General features: G+C 40.3%; 1 protein-coding gene across 3 annotated transcripts in view; it reads left to right on the top strand.

The window, feature by feature from the left end:
* The window catches only part of stk3 (serine/threonine kinase 3 (STE20 homolog, yeast)), a 425,407-nt gene that overhangs the window by 191,598 nt on the left and 212,284 nt on the right, over positions 1-21,525 (top strand). For all 3 annotated transcript variants that reach the window (XR_007936613.1, XM_051935856.1, XM_051935855.1), the window contains exon 8: positions 7,261-7,386. Coding sequence is in view for 2 of the 3 variants with exons in the window: in XM_051935856.1 (XP_051791816.1) it covers positions 7,261-7,386 (126 nt within the window). In the remaining variant the exon portion in view is untranslated. The remainder of the gene's footprint in view (positions 1-7,260; positions 7,387-21,525) is intronic.

Raw genomic sequence — 21,525 nt, 5'->3', positions numbered from 1 at the left:
GCGCAACTGTAGAATTATAATTTGCCCAGGTGGTACTGTAATGCATTATACCAAAGAAATCTAGCATCTAGAGAAAATGTAGGTATGCAGTCCCAAAGATCATACATGTTTATATTTATATTAAATTTATATTAAATCATTTGTTGTAATCAAACTGGATTGATTAAGAGACCAAAAATAAATTGATAAGAAAAAGCTAAGAGAACAACGCACCAAAATTCTACGTCAACATTTTTTTAATTTTTACATAGGACAAAAATATGTTGTGACGGTGCAGGTCCTGCTCCATGCTCCCTCTTTCAGTTTTGGGAGATATCTTGAACCCAACAATGTCGGTAATGTAACCGGATGAGCTGTGCAAATGGGAACAAAACACTCTTGGAGCAAGGGGAAGGTGCAAAGTGCAAAAGTGTTTTTATGGAAAAAACAAAACCAAAAACAGTGTCCACAGTGCAGAGCTCAAAGTTAATAAATAAATAAATCAATAAAATGAGGTGAAAAAAGTGAAGGTTAAAATCCATAATAAATAAATCCTTTAAAATGAGGTTTAAACCATTGCAGGAAGTTGTACTTTTTCAAAACCTGGTGCCTTCTACTTTTAACTGGCGGTGCCCCTCCTTCTCCCATACGGGCCTTGCAACAGAGGAATCGCCCCTTTCAGCAGGTGCAGCTGCCTTCCTTCCCCTGGCTACATACAGCTCTTTTGCCAGAGCGAGACTTGGGTCCCCAGCGACCAGGGCGCTCACACTGGGGCTCTCCATCCCAAGCCTCCTCAACTCCCATTGCCTTCTTGGTCTTATGTGGTGAGCCGTCCATACTCCCGGTCACTCCAGCTCCTTATAACTGCTCAGCTGGAGAAAACTCTTTTTACTGCCACCACCGAGTGTTGGCCAAACACTTCTCCCAGCTGCCTGCTATCCAATGAGCCTGCACTTGCTCGCTCCCACACCACTGCTTAACGCCTCCTGCCTTCTTCTCTCTTTAACCTCCCTCCTTGTTTCTGTCTCTTTTTTTTCCCCACCCAATCTCTTGTGCTGGCCCATACTTGTATGGCTCCATGGGTGCAGTGTCTCAGTCACACATTGCAGGAAGCCAATGAAGCAATTGAGAACAATCGCAGGTGCTTCTCGCCTCAACTACCTCATTAACTCCCCATGGTTGCGTGAGCATGCCCATGGAGAATTACACGGCCAAACAGATCATTTATTAAAACTGGCCATTTGTTTGCAGCCGTGGACCCGCTATATCACATACGTCTGTTAATTATTTAACACATTTTTTTTTTATTTACAATTTCAAGAGACAAAAATACTCTTACACACAACAGGCAAAGCAGCACACATTACTCTAGATCACTGAAAGGATTTTTTTATTAGTATTTCAAAGATGTTCAGCAGGTTATGGTGATAAAGGATAAAGAGGGAAACATACTCGCAAGCAAGAAGAGTGTGTTGAGCAGATGGAAAGAGTACTTTGAGAGGCTGGTGAATGATGAGAATGAGAGAGAGAGAATGTTGGATGATGTGGAGATAGTGAACCAGGAAGTGCAAAAAATTTGCAAGGAGGATGTAAGGACCGCTATGAAGAGAATGAAGAATGGAAAAGCAGTTGGTCTACATGACTTACCTGTGGAAGCGTGGAGGTGTTTAAGAGAAATGCTAGTACAGTTTTTAACCAGATTGTTTTAATGCAGTTTTGGAAAGTGAGTGGATTCCTGAGGAGTGGAGAAGAATTGTACTGGTACTGAATTTTTAACAATAAAGGAAATGTGCAGAGCTGTAATAACTACAGAGGGATAAAATTGATGAGCCACAGCATGAAGTTTTGGGAAAGAGTAGTGGAAGCTAGGTTAAGAAGGGATGTGATGATTATTGAGCAAGCAGGATATTTCATGCCAGGAAAGAGCACCATAGATGCAATGTTTGCTCTGAGGGTGTTGAAGGAGAAGTATTGAGAAGGCCAGAAGGAGTTGCATTGCATCTTTGTAGACCTGGAGAAAGCATATGACAGAGTGCCTGGAGAGGTGCTGTGGTATTGTATGAGGAAGTCGGGAGTGGCAGAGAAGTATGTAAGAGTTGCACAGGATATGTACGAGGGAAGCATGACAGTGGTGAGGTCTGCTGTAGGAATGACGGATGCATTCAAGCTGGGGGTGGGATTACATTAGAGATTGGCTCTGAGCCCTTACTTATTTGCAATTGCGATGGACAGATTGACAGACAAGATTAGACAGGAGTCCCCATGTACTATGATGTTTGCTGATGACACTGATCTGTAGCGAGAGTAGGGAACAGGTTGAGGAGATCCTGGATAGATGCACATATGCTCTAGAGAGGAGAGGAATGAAGGTCAGCTGGAACAAGACAGAATACATGTGTGTAAATGTGAGGGAGGTCAGAGGAATGGTGAAGGGTGCAGGGCATAGAGGTGGAGATGGTGGATGAGCTTAAAAACCTGGGATCAACAGTACAGAGTAATGGGGAATGTGGAAGAGAGGTGAAGCAGAGAGTGCAGGCAGGGTGAAGGGGTTGAAGAGTGTCAGGAGTGATTTGTGATAGATGGGTATTGGCAAGAGTGAAAGGGAAGGTCTGCAGGATGGTAGTGAGACCAGCTATGTTATATGGGTTGGAGGTGGTGGCACTGACCAAAGAAAAGGAGACAGCTGGAGCTGGCAGAGTTAAAGATGTTAAGATTTGCATTGAGTGTGATGAGGATGGACAGGATTAGAAATGAGTACATTGCAGACAAAGTCAGAGAGGCGAGATTTTGTTGGTTTGGACATGTGCAGAGGAGAGATTCTGGGTATATTGGGAAAAGGATGCTAAGGATGGAGCTTCCAAGCAAGAGGAAAAGAGGAAGGCGTAACAGGAGGTTTAAGGATGTGGTGAGAGAAAACATGCAGATGGTGTTTGTAACAGAGCAAGATTCAGAGGACAGGAGTATATGGAAAAAAATGATCCTCTATGGCAACCCCTATCAGGAACAGCCAAAAGAAAAAGATTTCATTGTACTGTCATATATGACATGATTAAGTCCACTTCACCCTCCTGTGCGGTATTTCATCATCTTTCACCATTATATTATTTATAGGTTCTGTTACCTCATATTGCTCAGGTGTTATTTAAAAACCTTTCTGCAAATTTTACTTACCTAATTAGGTTTAAAAAATGTGTATTATACTTAGAGTGTAAACAGGATATGTGATTCTCTTGAAGTAACAGGCTGAAGTTGAAAGATCTATTAATTGTGCCCATGTAGTTCTTCAGTCATGTGTTCAAAGTAAGGGCCAACAATAATGGCCCTTGAGCAACCAACTTGCAGTTGCATGTGAGACCAGCAGTTTGGAGATATGTCCTCTTTTTGCAGGATTTAGTTTTGTGTGTTATTTATCCCAGTATGTTATGTGAATTGAGTCAGCTGTGGGGCTATGACTTCTAGAAGTGGATATGCCTTTAAATATGACAAAAACAGCACTGGGCATGTTGCGATGGTGGTATAATGGTATTCATGCTTGTCTTCAAAGCATTTGGTTTGGATCTGAATTCTGGCCGTTGCACTTAAAATTGTACTTAATAAAAATGGTGTGAAATCTTTTAAGTATGTCCCCATGCTGCCCAAGGACAGGCTATATCATTTGTGGAGTTATTTATTGCAATGCAATGTTATAGACCTAAAAAATTATACATATGACACTTGTTCCACAATGGAGCAACCCCACATCCTACTGTAGTTTAGGTTTAGGTTTCTTTATTTAGTCATGTTTACACAGGAAAACATGAAATTTGCCTTCTCAGTTGCGTCTAATAACAGGTAACAGACAGAATGAAATAAAACAGACAAATAGAAATAAGAAAGGTTAAGGTAAGGCAGTTAGATAAAACATATTTATACAAAAAAAAAAAAGGTAACAGGATATATATCAAAACCTTAAACATTATCTCCGATATTTCTTATTGAAAAGTCGTATGGCACTAGGAAGAAAGGAGTTTCTGGAGCAATTTTTGTGGGTTTTCAAAGCAACTATCCTTCCTGATTTACTGAAGTTTAGTTCTACTTGTAATGGATGTCTGTCATCAGTTGAGATGATTTCCAGTTTCTTTAGCATTGCCCTCTGACACACACTAGTCAAATCATCTACATCAGCCCCAATAACTTTAGCTGCATACTTTGTAATCTGCTGGAGCTTTTTTGAGTTTTGGTTTGTCAGACTATTAAACCAGGCAATGAAACTGAAAGTGATCACGGACTGGATCATACTACGATAGAAGGACAACATGAGGTCCTTGTCTACTTTAAATAGAGTTTATTGAGGAGAAATAAGCGCTGGTTGCATTTAGAAAATATTTTTTTTGTATTTGCATTCCAGTTAAGATTGTTATCTAGGTAAGTTCCTACTTTTTTCCTAAGTATTTATATTCATTCACTATTTCTACCTCCTCTCCCAGAAATACAATAGGTGAACATACAGATTTCTGTCTCTTAAAATGAAATATCATTTCTTTTTTACATTCAGAGTGAGAGAGTTTTTATTGCACCAGTTTACCATACAGTCCACTTGTTTTAGATAGTGGCTTTCATCCTCCCCAGATATGCATCCTATGATCATGGTGTCATCTGCATACTTAATAATAGAGCAGTGGTCATTGTTCTGTCTCAGGTCACTTGTGTACAGAGTAAACAGTAATGGTGATAAGACACACCCCTGTGGACTTCCTGTGTTTGAATGAATGGCTATTGAAAAAGTGTCCTGAACTTTAACTGTCTGTGAACGATTTAAAAGAAAGTTCTGAATCCATAGTGTGATAAATGGGTTTACATTCATACTGTTTAATTTCCCAATCAGTATATGAGGCTGTATAGTATTGAACGCTGAAGAAAAATCCAAAAATAGTGCTCTGACATATGAACTAGGCTGATCAAGAAAGGTATAGGTTTGATGTAAGATAACAAGCAGAGCATCTTCCACACTTCTGTTTGCACAATAAGCAAATTGATTGTTGTCTTGAAAAGACTTTGTCTCTGTCATTAAAATGTTTTTCACCAAGTGTTCAAAGCATTTCATTGGAATAGATGTAAGTGCCACTGGTCTGTAGTGATTTAAACAGCTTGGCCTAGAAACCTTAGATACAGGGGTAATGATTGATTGTTTCCACAGATTAGCTACAATACCACAGGTCAGAGATCAGTTAAAAAGCAAATGAAAAACTGGGGATAGCTGCTTAGAGCAAGACTTTAAGAGCCGACCTGATATGCCGCCTGGTCCCATTGCACTGTTTGTTTTGGCCTGCTGCAAGCCTTTTTCCACTTCAGTTAAACTGAACCCAATCACAGCAGAATACCTGGTGTTTTTATAAAGCATTTCCTTTATTTCTGTATTTTGGGTGTTGAAATCACTTGTTTCAAATCTGGCATAAAAGTTATTCAGTTCATCTGCTAAAAGCTTGTGGTCTTTGTCAGCTGGAAAATCCACATTCTTTTTAGGGCCCAGTCCTGTAATTATTTTTAGTCCCTTCCAGACCTGCTTTGGATTATTATCATTGAACCACCTCTTGATTTTTTCCCCATACATCTTTTTATTTTGTTTAATTAACCTGTTAATCCTTTGCTGTAAAATTTGCTTATCTTCTAACTTATTTTCTTGATGTGCATGTTGCTTTTGCAATAGTTATGCTTTAACCTATTTAGTGATCCATGGCTTACTGTTTGGGTACACCTTGACAGATTTTTTCTTAATGATCATAGACTCACAGAATTGAATATATTCGCTGACAGTATAGGTGGCCTCATTCAGTGACTGTGAGGATGTCAGCAGATCCCAATTTGTACTGGAGAAGCATTCCTGCAGTTCCTCTACACTTTCCTTGCACCAGTTTTGTGTTGTTCGTATGGCTGGTTTTTCTTGTTTCAGTTTCTGTTTGTACTTCGGGAGAAGATGAACAACGACGTGGTCAGACGCACCCAGGGCTGCTCTGTGATGCGATATGTAGGCATTAGGGACATTTCCATAGCACTTGTCCAGAGTTTTGTCCCCTCTAGTGTTAATATTCACATATTGATGATAATTTGGTAATACTGACTCCAGACTGCATAAATTAAAATCACCCATCACAAGCTTAAAAGAACCAGGTGATTTGGTTTCTAGTTTATGAGCAGTTTCAAGAATTGATTCAGCTGCAGGTCCCACATCAGCATGCGGCGGAATGTAAACGACTGTCACAAATAACTGATTAAACTCCCGTGGTAGATAGTATGGGCGAAGTCTGACGGTGAGTAATTCAATATTTGGCGTGCAGATGCGCTCTTTTTCAGTGATATTCCTGCACCACCTTTTGTTAATGTAAAGGCAGACCCCACCACCCGTCTGCTTACCAGAAGCTGGATTTCTGTCTTGCCGTACGCAAACAAATCCATCTACTTCGACTGCTATATCCGAGTCTGTATTCTTAAACCAAGTCTCCGTAAAGCACATCAGACAGCTTTCACGGTACTCGTGGAGGTATCGCGCAGATGCTCTCAGCTCGTCCAGTTTATTTCGCAAGGACTGTGCGTTGCTCATGATGATGGTTGGCAAAGGTGTTTTAAAACTTCTCCATCTCAGACGTACTCGTAGTCCACCTCTTTTTCCTCGCTTTCTGGGTTTCAAAGATTTTAATTCATCCGGTGTATTAGTAATACACGGGGAGTAACTGGTAGCTGGTAGTGACATCAAGACTCTCTATAACCTGTATTCTAAGATGGACTATCCATGATTTGTACTTATATTTTCATGAAAATATGTGCAGTTGTGTTTGAGTGATGCTAGAACAAACAAAAATACATTAATCATATAAACAGACAATAACTCAGTTTAATTTATTTAGAGTATATTATTATTACCATATTTATAGGTTAGACACACTTCCTTCCATGTATGATTATCCCTTGGACAAAGTAGAAATGACCAGGACTATTTTATATCCAATTTCTAAAGCCATATTGAAAGGTTGGACATTTAGAGTCTGTGTCTCTGTAAGGAGCCTGAGAAATAATCTAATAAATCTAAGACTAATCTGTTTACATAACAGACTTCATCAGGTATTTTTCAGTTTGCTTTACTTTGAGAGATGGCACAACAAGATGAATTCTAAGTTTCTTTTTGTCTGTCTTCAAGCATATGTCATATGATGAGTTATAGTATCTTTAAAGAAAGACTATTTAAAGCAATAATGATCCCTGATTTTAAAGCTATCAGTGTTTATGAATATTATTATTTTCTTTCAGCATCCATTTATTAAAAATGCAAAACCTGTATCAATTTTGCGAGATCTAATAACAGATGCTATGGATATCAAAGCCAAAAGGCATCAAGAGCAGCAGAGAGAGCTGGAAGAAGAGGATGAAAATTCAGTAAGTAATATTTTTTCATGATTATTTTTTAAAGTGGACTATCAACTGGGACAGTAGTGTTGCTTAACAAAAACACATGGCACACATTTGTCAGTGTAGGAAATCTGTCATTCTCTGGTGCCAAGTGCTTTGCCTATTTGTCTATTGAAAGCAGACCAAGTGTACACTAAAAGCATTCCCTGTACAACAAAAGATTACCATGGAAAGGTATGGAAGAGATGTTTAGCTGGTAGCAGCTCATAAAGACAGTTGTTTAACTGCTAAACTGGTTCTACTCAAAGTTTCAAATTAAGGGTAGTTTGTTTTTTTTTTTTAATTTCTTTTTAAAAGTACAAAGAGCAAAAGACACTGTTTAATAAAAATGTAGTGTCCAGCATTCTTCATGTTAATTACATCCTTGAATATCAACACTATATGTTAATCTTAGGGAGAAATAAGATGATCAATGAGGCCGAATTTATTGTGAGACAAAGATAGTTTCTTGGTGCACAGATGCAGTCGGGACTTAGGAAATAATATTTAGCTATGCAAGCCGTATTCATTTTGTTCCATCTCCACCACACAAAGACTGTCTTCAGTGATTGGTAGTGTGGGGAACAGCCCGGACACATACAGGCAGACATCATTTTGTCACCCAACACACGTTTATTTACAGATCTATTTACAAAGTTCAGTGCTCCACAACCCACTGACTCTCCAAAGTCCAGGCCAAACCACTATGCCTCACTCTTCAAGCTGCCTCCGTGTCTCCTCCTGAGACCTTGTCCAACTTCTCTCCCGACTCCAGCCTCTCTCTGAAGGGAGGCGGCCCGGTTTATGTGCACCTGGATGTGCTCCAGGTGTTCCCCGGCAATCTCCCACCGGCACTCCCCAGTGTGGCGGAAGTGCTGCCTGCGTACCCAGAAGCACTCCGGGTGTCCCCACTCATCTTCCCCCAGCACTTCCTAGTGTGGCGGAAGTGCTGGGGTCCAGGGTTCTCCAGGTATGGGGGCGCCCCCTGGGGGGCGACCACGGGCCCCTACAGGGTTGAGCTTCCCAGCTCCGTGCCAGTGGCCCCCAAAAGAACCAGGGCGGTCGCACCCTCGTGGTCTGGAGGAGGCACAAGCCCTCCTCCGGTCTTCCTGGGCGTCCCGGCTGGGTGCCACCACCAGCTGTGTGCCACAGTAGGCAATCACTGTTTATAAGCATTTGTGCAGACAATGGTTTAATAGTTAAACATTTGAAGTATATTTCTGAAAGTTTATTTGGAATTCTTTTGTGTTAGAATAATAAATATGACTTAGATATTTTCAAATATCAAAAAAGAGTATTATCCCAAGACATTTTCATTTTCTACTATCCATAGCTGTTGTGTGATGTCTTAGGACAATGCAAAGTTCTACTGTGTTTCTCTAAGGGCTGGTTTATACAGTGATCCCTCGCTATATCGCGCTTCGCCTTTCGCGGCTTCACTCCATCGCGGATTTTATATGTAAGCATATTTAAATATATATCGCGGATTTTTCGCTGCTTCGTGGGTTTCTGCGGACAATGGGTCTTTTAATTTCTGGTACATGCTTCCTCAGTTGGTTTGCCCCTGTTGATTTCATACAAGGGGACGCTATTGGCAGATGGCTGAGAAGCTACCCAACTTACTTTCTCTCTCTTGCGCTGACGTAGGGGGGTGTGATCAGGGGGGCTGTGTGCAGCTGCTTCCTGAAGGACATGCTGCACGGTGCTTCGCATACTTAAAAGCTCAAAGGGCACGTATTGATTTTTGACTTTGTTTTTCTGTGGCTGTCTCTCTCTCCCTGCTCCTGACGGAGGGGGTGTGAGCTGCCGCCTTCAACAGCTTTGTACCGGCGGTGCTTCGCATACTTAAAAGCCAAAAAGCCCTATTGATTTTTTTTTTGACTGCTTGCTTTGTTCTCTCTCTCCTGACGCGCACTCCTTTGAAAAGGAAGATGTGTTTTCATTCTTTTAATTGTGAGACAGAACTGTCATCTCTGTCTTGTCATGGAGCACAGTTTAAACTTTTGGAAAAAGAGACAAATGTTTGTTTGCAGTGTTTGAATAACGTTCCTGTCTGTCTACAACCTCCTGTGTTTCTGCGCAAATCTGTGACCCAAGGCATGACAATATAAAAATAACCATATAAACATATGGTTTCTACTTCGCGGATTTTCTTATTTCGCGGGTGGCTCTGGAACGCAACCCCCGCGATGGAGGAGGGATTACTGTACCTAACGCTCAGAACGTGTATGTGCACATGCACGCAATCATGGCTGCCACATGTTCCCTCCATTCATTGACACCTCCTCTGAGCATATTCTCAGAAATTAAAGCAACGCATGCGCGAATGGCAGTACCAGTAAAAAAAAATCACGGGGTACAGTGTGTTCAAGTTGGAACATGACGTCAGAGTCTTTGTTTACTATCAACATTTGACAGCAAGCTGCTTTACAGATCCTACAGGATCAATATGCATGCTTTGATGTTTAATGTGGTGAAGCAAATCATACTTAAATGCTGATATCTTCTTTTGGCTGCTCCCCGTTAGGGGTTGCCACAGCGGATCATTTTCTTCCATATCTTTCTGTCCTCTGCATCTTGCTCTGTTACACCCATCACCTGTATGTCCTCTCTCACCACATCCATAAATCTTCTCTTAGGCCTTCCTCTTTTCCTCTTCCCTGGCAGCTCTATCCTTAGCATCCTTCTCCCAATACACCCAGCATCTCTCCTCTGCACATGTCCAAATCAATGCAATTTCGCCTCTCTGACTTTGTCTCCCAACCGTCCAACTTGAGCTGACCGTCTACATGTACTCATTTCTAATCCTATCCATGCTCGTCACACCCAGTGCAAATCTTAGCATCTTTAACTCTGCTACCTCCAGCTCTGTCTCCTGCTTTCTGGTCAGTGCCACCGTCTCCAACCCATATAACATAGCTGGTCTCACAATAGTGCTGTAGACCTTCCCTTTCACTCTTGCTGATACTCGTCTGTCACAAATTACTCCTGACACTCTTCTCCACCCATTCCACCCTGCCTGCACTCTTATTCACCTCTCTTCCACAGTCCCCATTACTCTGTACTGTTGATCCCAAGTATTTAAACTCATCCACCTTTGGCAACTCTACTCCCTGCATCCTCACCATTCCACTGACCTCCCTCTCATTTACACACATGTAATCTGCCTAGTTCCTACTGACCTTCATTCCTCTCTTCTCTAGAGCATATCTCCACCTCTCCAAGGTCTCCTCAACCTGCTCCCTACTATCACTACAGATCACAGTGTCATCAGCAAACATCATAGTCCACGGGGACTCCTGTCTAATCTCGTCTGTCAACCTGTCCATCACCATTGCAAATAAGAAAGGGCTCAGAGCAGATCCCTGATGTAATCCCACCTCCAACTTGAATGCATCCGTCACTCCTACCACAGACCTCACCACTGTCACACTTCCCTTGTACATATCCTGTACAACTCTTAAATACTTCTTTGCCACTCCCGACTTCCTCGTACAATACCACAGCTCCTCTCAAGGCACCCTGTCATATGCTTTCTCCAGGTCCACAAAGACGCAATGCAACTACTTCTGACCTTCTCTAAACTTCTCCATCAACATCCTCGGAACAAACATTGAATCTGTGGTGCTGTTTCTTGGCATGAAACCATACTGCTGCTCACTAATCATCACCTCATTTGTTAACCTAGCTTCCACTACTCTTTCCCATAACTTCATGCTGTGGCTCATCAATTTTATTCCCGTGTAGTTAACTGTAGTCCTGCACATCCCCCTTATTCTTAAATATCGGCACCAGTACACTTGTTCTCCACTCTTCAGGCATCCTCTCACTTACCAAGATTCCATTAAACAATCTGGTTAAAAACTCCACTGTCATCTCTCCTAAACACCTCCATGCTTCTATAGGTATGTCATCTGGACCAACGGCCTTTCCATTTTTCATCCTCTTCATAGCTGTCCTTACTTCCTCCTTGCTAATCCATTGCACTTCCTGATTCACTATCTCCACATCATTCAACCTCTTCTCTCTCTCTCATTCTCTTCATTCATCAACCTCTCAAAGTACTCTTTCCATCAGCTCAACACACTCTTCTTGCTTATGAGTACGTTTCCATCTTTATCCTTTATCACCCTAACCTGCTGCACATCTTTCCCAGCTCGGTCCCTCTGTCTAGCCAATCGGTACAGGTCCTTTTCTCCCTCCTTAGTGTTCAACCTCTCATACAACTCATCATACGCCTTTTTTTTTAGCCTTCACCACCTCTCTCTTCACTTTGCGCATTATCTCCTTGTACTCTTGTCTACTTTCTGCATCTCTCTGACAATCCCACTTCTTCTTTGCCATCCTCTTCCTTTGTATACTCTCCTGTACTTCCCCATTCCACCACCAGGTTTCCTTTTCCTCCTTCCTCTGTCCAGATGTCACGCCAAGCACCCTTCTTGCTGTCTCCCTTACTACATCTGCTGTGGTTTCTCAGCTGTCTGGTAACTCTTCACTGCCACCCAGTGCCTGTCTCACCTCCTCCCTAAACTCAGCCTTGCAGTCTTCTTTTTTCAGCTTCCACGATTTGATTCTTGGCTCTGCCCTCACTCTCTTCCTCTTCTTGATCTCCAACGTCATCCTACAGACCACCATCCTATGCTGCTTAACTACACTTTCCCCTGCCACCACTTTGCAGTCTTCAGTCTCCTTCAGATCAACTCTTCTGCATAGGATGTAAGCTACCTGTGTGCATCTTCCTCCACTCTTGTACGTAACCCTATGTTCCTAAGAACGTATTCACCACAGCCATGTCCATCCTTTTGGCAAAATCCACTTTCCTCTGACCTTCTTCATTCCTCTCCTTGACACCATACCTACCCATCACCACCTCATCTCCTCTGTTCCCTTCACCAACATATCCATTGAAATCCCCTCCAATCACCACTTTCTGTCCCTTGGGTACACTGTTTTCAAGTGTCGCATATCCCCAACATAGTGATGCAATACATTTTAAAGGTCTCACATATTATCTTGTGTGCCATCTTTTTTTTTTTTTTTTTTTTTTTTTTTTTGCACCTTCGCAACAGTATCAGAATGTGTGAGAGCCTATTTGAGCCACAGAGGAAAAAAATATGGACACTGATGAAAAAAGGTCTTTTTTTGTGATTAAAGTGGAAATTTCAACTTTAATCTCGTAGTTTGTAGTAAATATCATCATAAAATTGAGCAAGTTAATCGTTACGTGCTTCTAGCAGCCCAGCGCAGCAGCAGGCAGTGATTGCCACACAGAACAAATTAAATTTATGATATTCCAGCTCTCTGCACATTTAGAATCCTTAGAGTTATATTTCATATCAGTTTCATGATGAAATGTGTTAAAGCATGTTTGTTACATTTTGCAGATTAATTGTTAACTTCATTTAAATAATTAATACTGCTAGTAAATACAAATGTGAAGACGGCACTGTGTTGGAACAGTCGCGCTGTTGCCTTGGAGGGAATCACGTATCTGGTGTTCCCTGCCTGGAACTTACATGTTTTCCTGGTGGGTTCCCACAATATGCTTCAGTTTCCTTCAAAGGACATGAACATTTGCTAAAATGATGCTAATATTGTATGAGTGTGGTTGTATTCACCTTGCGATGAGCTGATGCCCCGTCCAGGGATTGTCTGCCTTGTGTCCACTTCTGGCTGGAATGTAATCATTAAACATCCATCCTTTTCAGATATATTGTTGGAAGGTGTCCTGGGAATTTAATGGATGTTTCGGGCAATTCACAACACAGAGAAACCGTTATTTTCTCATTGTGATTATATTTCGCACTGCTACATGGTGGAATCTTCCAGATTCACATAAAAGTATGCACACAAGTATAAACAGTACACCTCTTGTGTAGCAGTAGCGTCTCCAGGCACACGCAGCACATTGCGTGTAGTATAAACCCGCACTAATATGCGGATAAACTTGTCACAATTAGCCACCCAGACAACTTGGCCTTGAATTCCTGAAGCATGGAAAGCGTTTTGACAGTTGAAGAGTTAATGTGTCTACCCTGAAGTTGTCAAACACATGGAAAGTAGAAATTTTGCCAGAGTTTTAATGCAAAGTTTGCGTTTTGGATAGTTCAGCTGCTAATGAAAACACTTCTTCACAAATGAACATTTGCTAACTCACTGACAGCTTTCCATACAGCAGCTGCTGTGAGTTTAATTAATTGTTTCCTGATCCCACTGTCAACGTGGACTGTCATGATTAATTGTTTATGGTATCCTGATAGAGAAATACTTTACCTTTACACAAACTGTCACTTTCTAACACTTGTTTGTAAATTAAACTAAAAAAATCTGTGCAAAGTTTGTTAGTAACAGCTACTGCATGTGGAGTTTAAATGTTTCACTATTTTACCTTTTGTCAAAATGTGTTCATATAAAAAAAGATGGAATGTTAACTCTTGTGTGCTCTTCTACCCTTATATTCTGAAGTCAGGTATAGCTAGTCTTTTCCACCTTTGTTGTTCTATTCGGTGGTGCCTCATGACCTGTTGCTGTTAGGACTGTGTAGTGAGCACTGGTATTAGCTGTTCAAATAAAATTTCAGAGGTGGATCTATTGTTAAATAGTCTTTGTTCAAATTGCTAAATGCAAATTTTTAAGTAAATGTTTTATAATCTTTTGTTAAATATGGTAATAAATAGTAATATTTGCCATGGCAAAACTCCATAAATGTGACATCAATCAACAGTATTTTTTTTCAGTAATAAAAATCATAATGTTAATAATATTGGAAATGTGCCAAAGTATCAATGTTTTAATATAATATAGTAAAATGTAAAAGGTACTTCATTTGTTGGAAGCTATTGTCCCTGAGGTAGTAAGGCATATCCAAAGGGTAAAAAAGAAGGAAATTAAAAGAAAAAAAAAGTTTTAACAGAAAAAAGAAAATAATAGTTAAAGAACTAGGCAGATGTTCATTAATGGAAAGAAAAATTGATCAGAACAACAAAAACAAAACCCTAATTCTGGGCAAAAATTTTAAAGAACAAAGCTAAAAGTCATAACTGACCGTAAAGATCACCTCACTAAATTCATTTTTTTTCAATCCAAGAACTTGAACCATGTGTGCTATACACCAGCGTTTATTATACTGTCCACACAATGACATCTGTCACACATGTCGACACAAATCACATAACCAGTAGTTTAAACAACTGCAGCCAATGTGCCTTTACCTTTTGAAATAAACAAAATGGCTATGATCCTTTTCAACAAAATGACAACAGATAAAAAATAAACACAAAACTAATGATTATCACAATTCAAAACTAATTATTATCTCCATCCATTTTCCAACCCGCTGAATCCGAACACAGGGTCACGGGGGTCTGCTGGAGCCAATCCCAGCCAACACAGGGCACAAGGCAGGAAACAATCCTGGGCAGGGTGCCAACCCACCGCAGCTAATTATTATCTAAAATAATATATTATTGAAGACCTGGCAAGGACAGAGACAGAAATTTACAGGTCTTAAAGAGGCACTTGTGAAATAAGTATTTACCACTCTGAACCACAGTGCATGATTTACAATATTAAAACATTCCATTTTAAGACATTATTTGCTGGCTTTTTACAGCCCTGTATTTTGAAAAAGTCTGATGCCTGAAACATCATTCAGTGAAGGCCAGCGGAAGATCATACAGAAAATGTCTCTAGTCAGTTATTGATCTTTATCAGATTTGTTAGTATTAGGGTGTACTCACACTAGGCACATTTGTTCCGTGCCATGCCCAAGCGTGATTGTCCCCCTCATACTGTGCTCTGGGCCCAGACATGCTTCCGTCATGACCATGCGACTTTGTGTAAAGCCTAGACAAGTTCTGAACACGGAGTGACAGCATGCGTGTCAAAATGATTTTACTTACTTTGTGTTTGTTTTGGAGTCATGTAGGGCAGGAAATTGCTCTACCCTCTTACAGATTTATTGAGTGTGCAGCACAGCGTTTTGCTCTTAATCATGCTGCATGCACGAGAAGATTTTTATGGTGACAAATGATGTTAAGGGAGGAATTTGCAACTTTTCTTGCCTGACAAAATATAGTGTAGTTTTCAATGAATGGTGAATGTCCTGCTAAAAAGTAAAACTTTCTACTCATCTGCGCAGCTTTTGACTTTACAGTTTCTGTTACACAAAGCCATATGGCGGACATCGCAATATCTTAGTAACAAGCGTGTAGTAAACTAAATGTTTATTCATATCCAAATATCAGTGCCTGAATGAAACAATGCATATTCATAGTCTTTTTTTTTTTTTTTTTTGGAGGTTGAATGCTGTTTCTATTGTACACAAAAACAATTGAGCTATGACTATTGGTTACATACAGTTGCTTGACATTGCACTGGGAACAAAAGTCTGAATTCTAAGAAATAAGAAAACCATTATTTGAACAGCAGCTGATACCTATTGGATGGCACTATATAAGATCTCATTTGACTGTGCAGTTTTAGCCTAGTAACATTTGTTGTAGTGGAGTGCCTATGGTTTGTAAGAGAGGCAAGAGTGTAAATGGCACAAGTGAATAAATGTGATTGTGTCTCTGGACTCCATAACAGGAGACCTTACATTAGAATAATTTTCTCAAGAACATTTCTCAAAGAGTCATAGTTTTCTTGTTTCTCCTCCATGTACATTTTACTTAATTTTTTTTTTTGGAAATCTGCACATATGGTCTGCATGACATAAAACAAAATAAACTTTTACTGTTCTATCCGGTATGGCAGATACCAAATATCTTCAGAAATAAATAATCTTTGGCCCTTGCTCCAGTTTCTGAAAAACTGCAGTGATTAGAATCCACCCTGTCAAGCTTTTGTGTTTTGATAGCTGCTGAGGTAATTTTTCAAATTTTTTTAATCATGAGTAAATTGCGGGCTGCAAAGCTGACAGGAGGCTAATTCAAATATCAAAGTTTTGGTGTTAGTTTTAGTACTGTATTGTTAAACATGCATATGTTCATTCCTTCTTAGTTATTTGAAGTGCGATGTGAGGTTGATTTTGAGGTCAAGCAGCTGTATTAGTAGAAATGAAAGTTGATGGTTGCCTGGCAGCAGAGAAGACATATTTATAAATATAGCTGAAGATCCATTCAGTGGCTAAATTAATATTGGATATTCTGCAATATGCTATTTATTTCAAATGCTGATTAAATAGATTTCTTTTTCTACTCTGAGAGAAACATAAATGCTGATAAATGATGCCAAACAATGAAAATGAAAATCATGCTTGTAAGAATTGGCTTACTTTGTATTCGATACTTTAGCATTTTATTTTCATTTGTTTTCTTAAGCAATTATTCATTTTTGTAGTTTGTGACAATAGGAATTGATGCCAGCTCACTGAATAGGGAATCAATATAAACACTATAAAGCACACACCAGCATAATCCCTCACTTTCTTCAATGTCTCTCACATAGACACTGACTACCTAAGTTTTTTTCTACAAATGGAAATGGTGCAGAAGACCATGACTTTTAGAGTAACATCCCCAAGTTTTCCTCTTGTTTGCTCAGCTTTTGGCCAACATTTCAAAGATATGCTTGTTAGAAGATAAGCTTTCTGTATCTGCAAAGTTTTTGGGAATGTAACCGTCACAGATAATGAGCATGGACTGTATGTATTAATTTGCCTCATAAAGATGTATTCAAAAAGTTAAACATTTTTTTATAAAATTAAAAAATCTAATGTCTTTATAGGCAGTTTAAAATGTGTTTCAAGAGGATCAAGTCCAAACTTGAAAATGAAAGCTTTAAAACTGTGTCCATTTTTCAAGCTAATTGTGTTATTGAGTATTGATCAGTGTCTTGAGATTGCAAACATATTTTGAAATGTATCCATTTCATTTTAGGATGCAAAAAAAAAGCAAACTATTTTTCTGTGATCCAGCCATTTTAAAACTGGCTATGTGTTTCACCTCACTGTTTTTGTCCTTTGGCAGCATTTCAGCCTCTGGGGCATAGTTTTCTCTTTATTCTATTTGTCATTCTTTATTTCATTTCATTTTTACTTCGAAAAATCATTTCCAGTCTCTGTTAATGGCATTATTGAATGTTGATGCCCAGATGTGAATTGCTGTCTTTGATCTGTAGACTAGCCAATAATTGCTGAAAAAATGTTACATTTATAATCACTCACAGTCATTCACTACATGTGATTAAGAAGATTATTGACAAATCAGAAACAATTTTTTGTAGAGATGATTTGGGATATATGTCTGTGTTTGGTAATACTGTAAGAATTTTTATTAATAATTCAAAGTTTATTTTAAATTGCTGCAAATCACAGAACTATGTTATTTTATGGGCTTGAATACATGTCTACCAAGACGAAAATCTAAGGCCTTTATAAGTAATACAGTGAAGTATAATCAGTTCACATCAAATTTATTGTCATATGTACCAAGTACACTGAAACTCTTATATCTGCTCTTGAACAACATGCTCCATAGGCTATGTAAAATTTGACAACACAGAATGTAATAGTTGAAAAAGTAGCTCCTGTCCTGGGTGTGACATAAAACTGCATCTGACCCTGCAAGCAGTCTTCCAACTGGCAGGGAAATCTAGGGTGGTTGGTGGCAGAATTGGCACTCCAGCTACCGTAAAAACCTCATGTAGCTCTGAAACGGCAGACTGGATTTCTTTCTGCTCTCCACGGGACTAGCTCATCTGTAGCTGCCCATAGGAAGGCTGCTCAAATTATGAAGGGAATGCGGGAGAGCCCTTAGGAGCCTCATCCCTGGAAGAGTCAAAACTGTCGGAGAGCCAATGTGGTTAGGCATATTGGGGATTTGAACTGGTGAAGTGCTGAGGCGTTGCCTGCTGCGTGGCAGCACTCGGTTCCCTATTTGAGGCGGCCCATCTGGATAGACATGTGGAACGTGTTGTCTCTTTGGTAAGATGATCAACTTCTTCTGCTGTCAGAGGAGTTTCGTAAACTCTGTATTTCAGTGGCGACATGCTCTGAGGTGCGCAGACCTGGGACTGGTCTGATCTCTGTTGTTGGGTACACCTTTTATTGGTCTGGTTGCTCTTTTCAACAAGTGTATTATGAGACTCGGGTTAAAGCAGGCTCTGGGTGCCTTGTCTGTTCTCTCATTTTATGCTCCAAACTGCGGAGAGTATCTTAGTGAGGGAGACATTTTATTCACAGCTTTGCTTGGTTGTTGATGGGTGTTTGCAAGGTGACACTCCTCTGGTCATGGGTGACTTCAATGTGATCACTGGCACTGACAGAGCTGGCTGTGAGGATTGTGTCATTCCCCATGGGTCTGGCGACTGTGGTGAAATTGGCTTCATGTTCCTTGACTTAGTAAAAGGTCAGGGGCTGCAGATCTCTGGATCCTGGTTCCGGCACCCTGAGCAGCATTGTTGGACTTGGTACTTCAATACTGCTGGTGTGGTGAAGATTGATCACATCCTTGTGGGCAGATACTGCAGGCTCCTACAGAACAGCAGGGTCTACAGATGTGCCCAGTTTGAGAATTCAGACCACAGACTTCTTGTTGTTACTCTGAACATCCAGCTTAGGTCCATCAGACTACCACCTACTAGGAGAATGAGGCTGGACCTGGCCAGACTCCAAAATCAGACTGTTTCTAATGAGTATGCATGCAGTTTTTGTAAGGAACTTGCAGACCTGGGTGCGACTTCCAATCCTAATGTGATGTGGGAAACCTTCTGTGACAAGGCCCTGAAGGTTGCTGTGGGTTGTGTTGGTGTTACCAGTGTTCCCAGAAGGAGATGTTTTATCTCGCAGGGCACCTTGGATATCATCGAGAGGAACTGCAGACCACGGCTTGTTGACAACCCCAGTCTATACCGGAACCTAAAAAGGATGGCTGCGAGGGCTCTAAGGGCAGATAAGGATGCGTTTGATAGAGGAATCTGTGAGCAAGTGACACACCACCTATGGTCTAGTGACCCACATCCTGCTTACAGTGGAACTGAAGCATCATGCACATCCAAATCTGTTCCTTGGAGAGTCTCAGTCAGGTCGGCTGATGGAACGGTCCTTACGGATGATGCTGCAGTTGTGACCCGCTGGGCTGACTACTTTGAGCAGCTGTTTAAAGCTAAATTTCTGGCTAGGACATTGAACATCTCTTGATCCACGTTTCTTGAGGCTGATCCTCCAATTAGCTGTGAACCAGCCCATCTCACTGAGATTGTACAGGTGGTGACCCAGTTGAGGGTAAGTGAAGGCTGCAGGGATCTGTGGTATCCATAGGGGAGCTTCCCTAGGCTGGCGATAAGGCTGTTGTTCTTGCATTGAAAGCAATCTTTGCTTCCATTTGGGAGACAGGTGTCGTCCCAGCTGACTGAAAAACAGGACTTGTCGGCAACTGCAGAGGGATAACACTGCTTTTGATGTCGGGTAAGGTCCATACTAGGGTCATCCTAAATAGGATCCGTGATCACTTGCTCATCGACCAGTGTCCGGAGCAGTCTGGTTTTACTCCTAAGAAGTCTTATCATTGACCACATCCTGACACTGAGGGTTCTAATGGAGCGCATATCGCCAGAGTTTTTTTGCAGCCTTTGTCAATTTTCGTAAAGCATTTGACTCGGCTGATCGAGCTGCCCTATGGGACACCCTGAGAGTTTGTGGGATCCCCTGAAGTTGCTCCATGTAATGGCCAGCCCGTACACTGGTACTGTGAGTGCTGTAGAGAGTGGAGGCAGCACATCTGCATTTTTCCCAGTTAATTCTGGGGTTCGTCAGGGGTGTGTTTTAGCTCCCACTCTGTTCAGTGCTTGCGTGGACTGAGTTTTGTGCACCAGCATTGCATATAAAAACAATATGATTTGCTTACACATGTGTTGCTGGCAGTGATACACATTTTGAATTACTTATAGTACCAGTGATTTAATAGCACAAGTATGATCAAATCAGATGATTTCATAGCATCTGATCATGCCAAGCATCATTTGTTGCAAGTTATGGCAGAGCATAAATATGAACAGAATTGTACAGACAAAAGAAAAAAAAAACATCTGTAGCCTGAATCTACAGTAAGGCTTTAGACAGTGGCCAATTTATAGTGCACCTTTGGAAAATATCAAAACTGTATCCTTGAAGAGTGCTCTGCTGACAAGCAAACTGAAAACGTATCCTTACATAAAGAAAAATTGTCCCAAGAATCAAAAAGAAATGTGCACTTTTCAGTTTTCTTTTGTTGTCACAAGCATATCTAAGAAAAGTGGATTGCTTCTGTTCTTAAATCAAAACCTTTGCTGTTTCAAAATGGATGTGTTTTAAGGCTTTTGTTTTGATGTTTGGTCTTGTGCTCATTATAGCTTACTTTAAACCTGCAAGAACAGGCATATTTTAAAAATTTTAAATTTTAATTGGGCTGCTAATTTCAATTTTATTTTTTTATGTGAGAAATTACAGTATACCATGATTGTGAACAAACCTCTGGCTTGAAAAATATTGAACTTATGCTTTAAGTTAATATTCATTAGTGAGTAGGACCCAATGTAAATGAGTTTGGGTTTTAAGTAAGTATGTAATTTGTAAACTCTCTAGAAAAAGAAGTTAAGGAAAGTAAGTCACTAGAAATATTGACAGGTTAACACGTTTAGCCTTATTGTGAAAATGGTCCACACTGAGTTTTATGACTATACTCCACGGTTGGACATATATAAATGTATAATAGCACAGTAGCACAATTTAAGGCTCACTGAAAGTCTTTCATTATGCTATGCACCACTTTCACAAATAAAAACATTATACACATTCTTAAAAATACAACGTTAGCCGCACTCTGTTGGTGCTCATAACAGTTCAGTGGTCTGATAGTACATGACACTTAATGTTTTTTTCTTTTTTACAATGCCCTTTGTTCATTTCAAAAGTATCATGTATGTGCAATCTTTACTTTGACAAACATGACTAAGCTCATTACGATGTAAATTATTAATTGAGATTACTGCTGCTTACCACTTTAAGTGCCCAGCCTATGGAACCAACTCCTCCATAATGGGTAGAAATCTCATAATTATGAGAAATAGCAGTGGTGATCATATCCACTGTAGTTGTATTGATTGTGGGTTTTTTTGCTAAAGATTTAATTCCTTTTTCTAAATCTG

This window comes from Erpetoichthys calabaricus, chromosome 13 (assembly GCF_900747795.2).
Source record: "Erpetoichthys calabaricus chromosome 13, fErpCal1.3, whole genome shotgun sequence".
Taxonomy (NCBI): Eukaryota; Metazoa; Chordata; class Cladistia; order Polypteriformes; family Polypteridae; genus Erpetoichthys; species Erpetoichthys calabaricus.
Note: the sequence above shows the minus strand (reverse complement) of the source record. Positions and strands in the feature narration are given on the sequence as shown.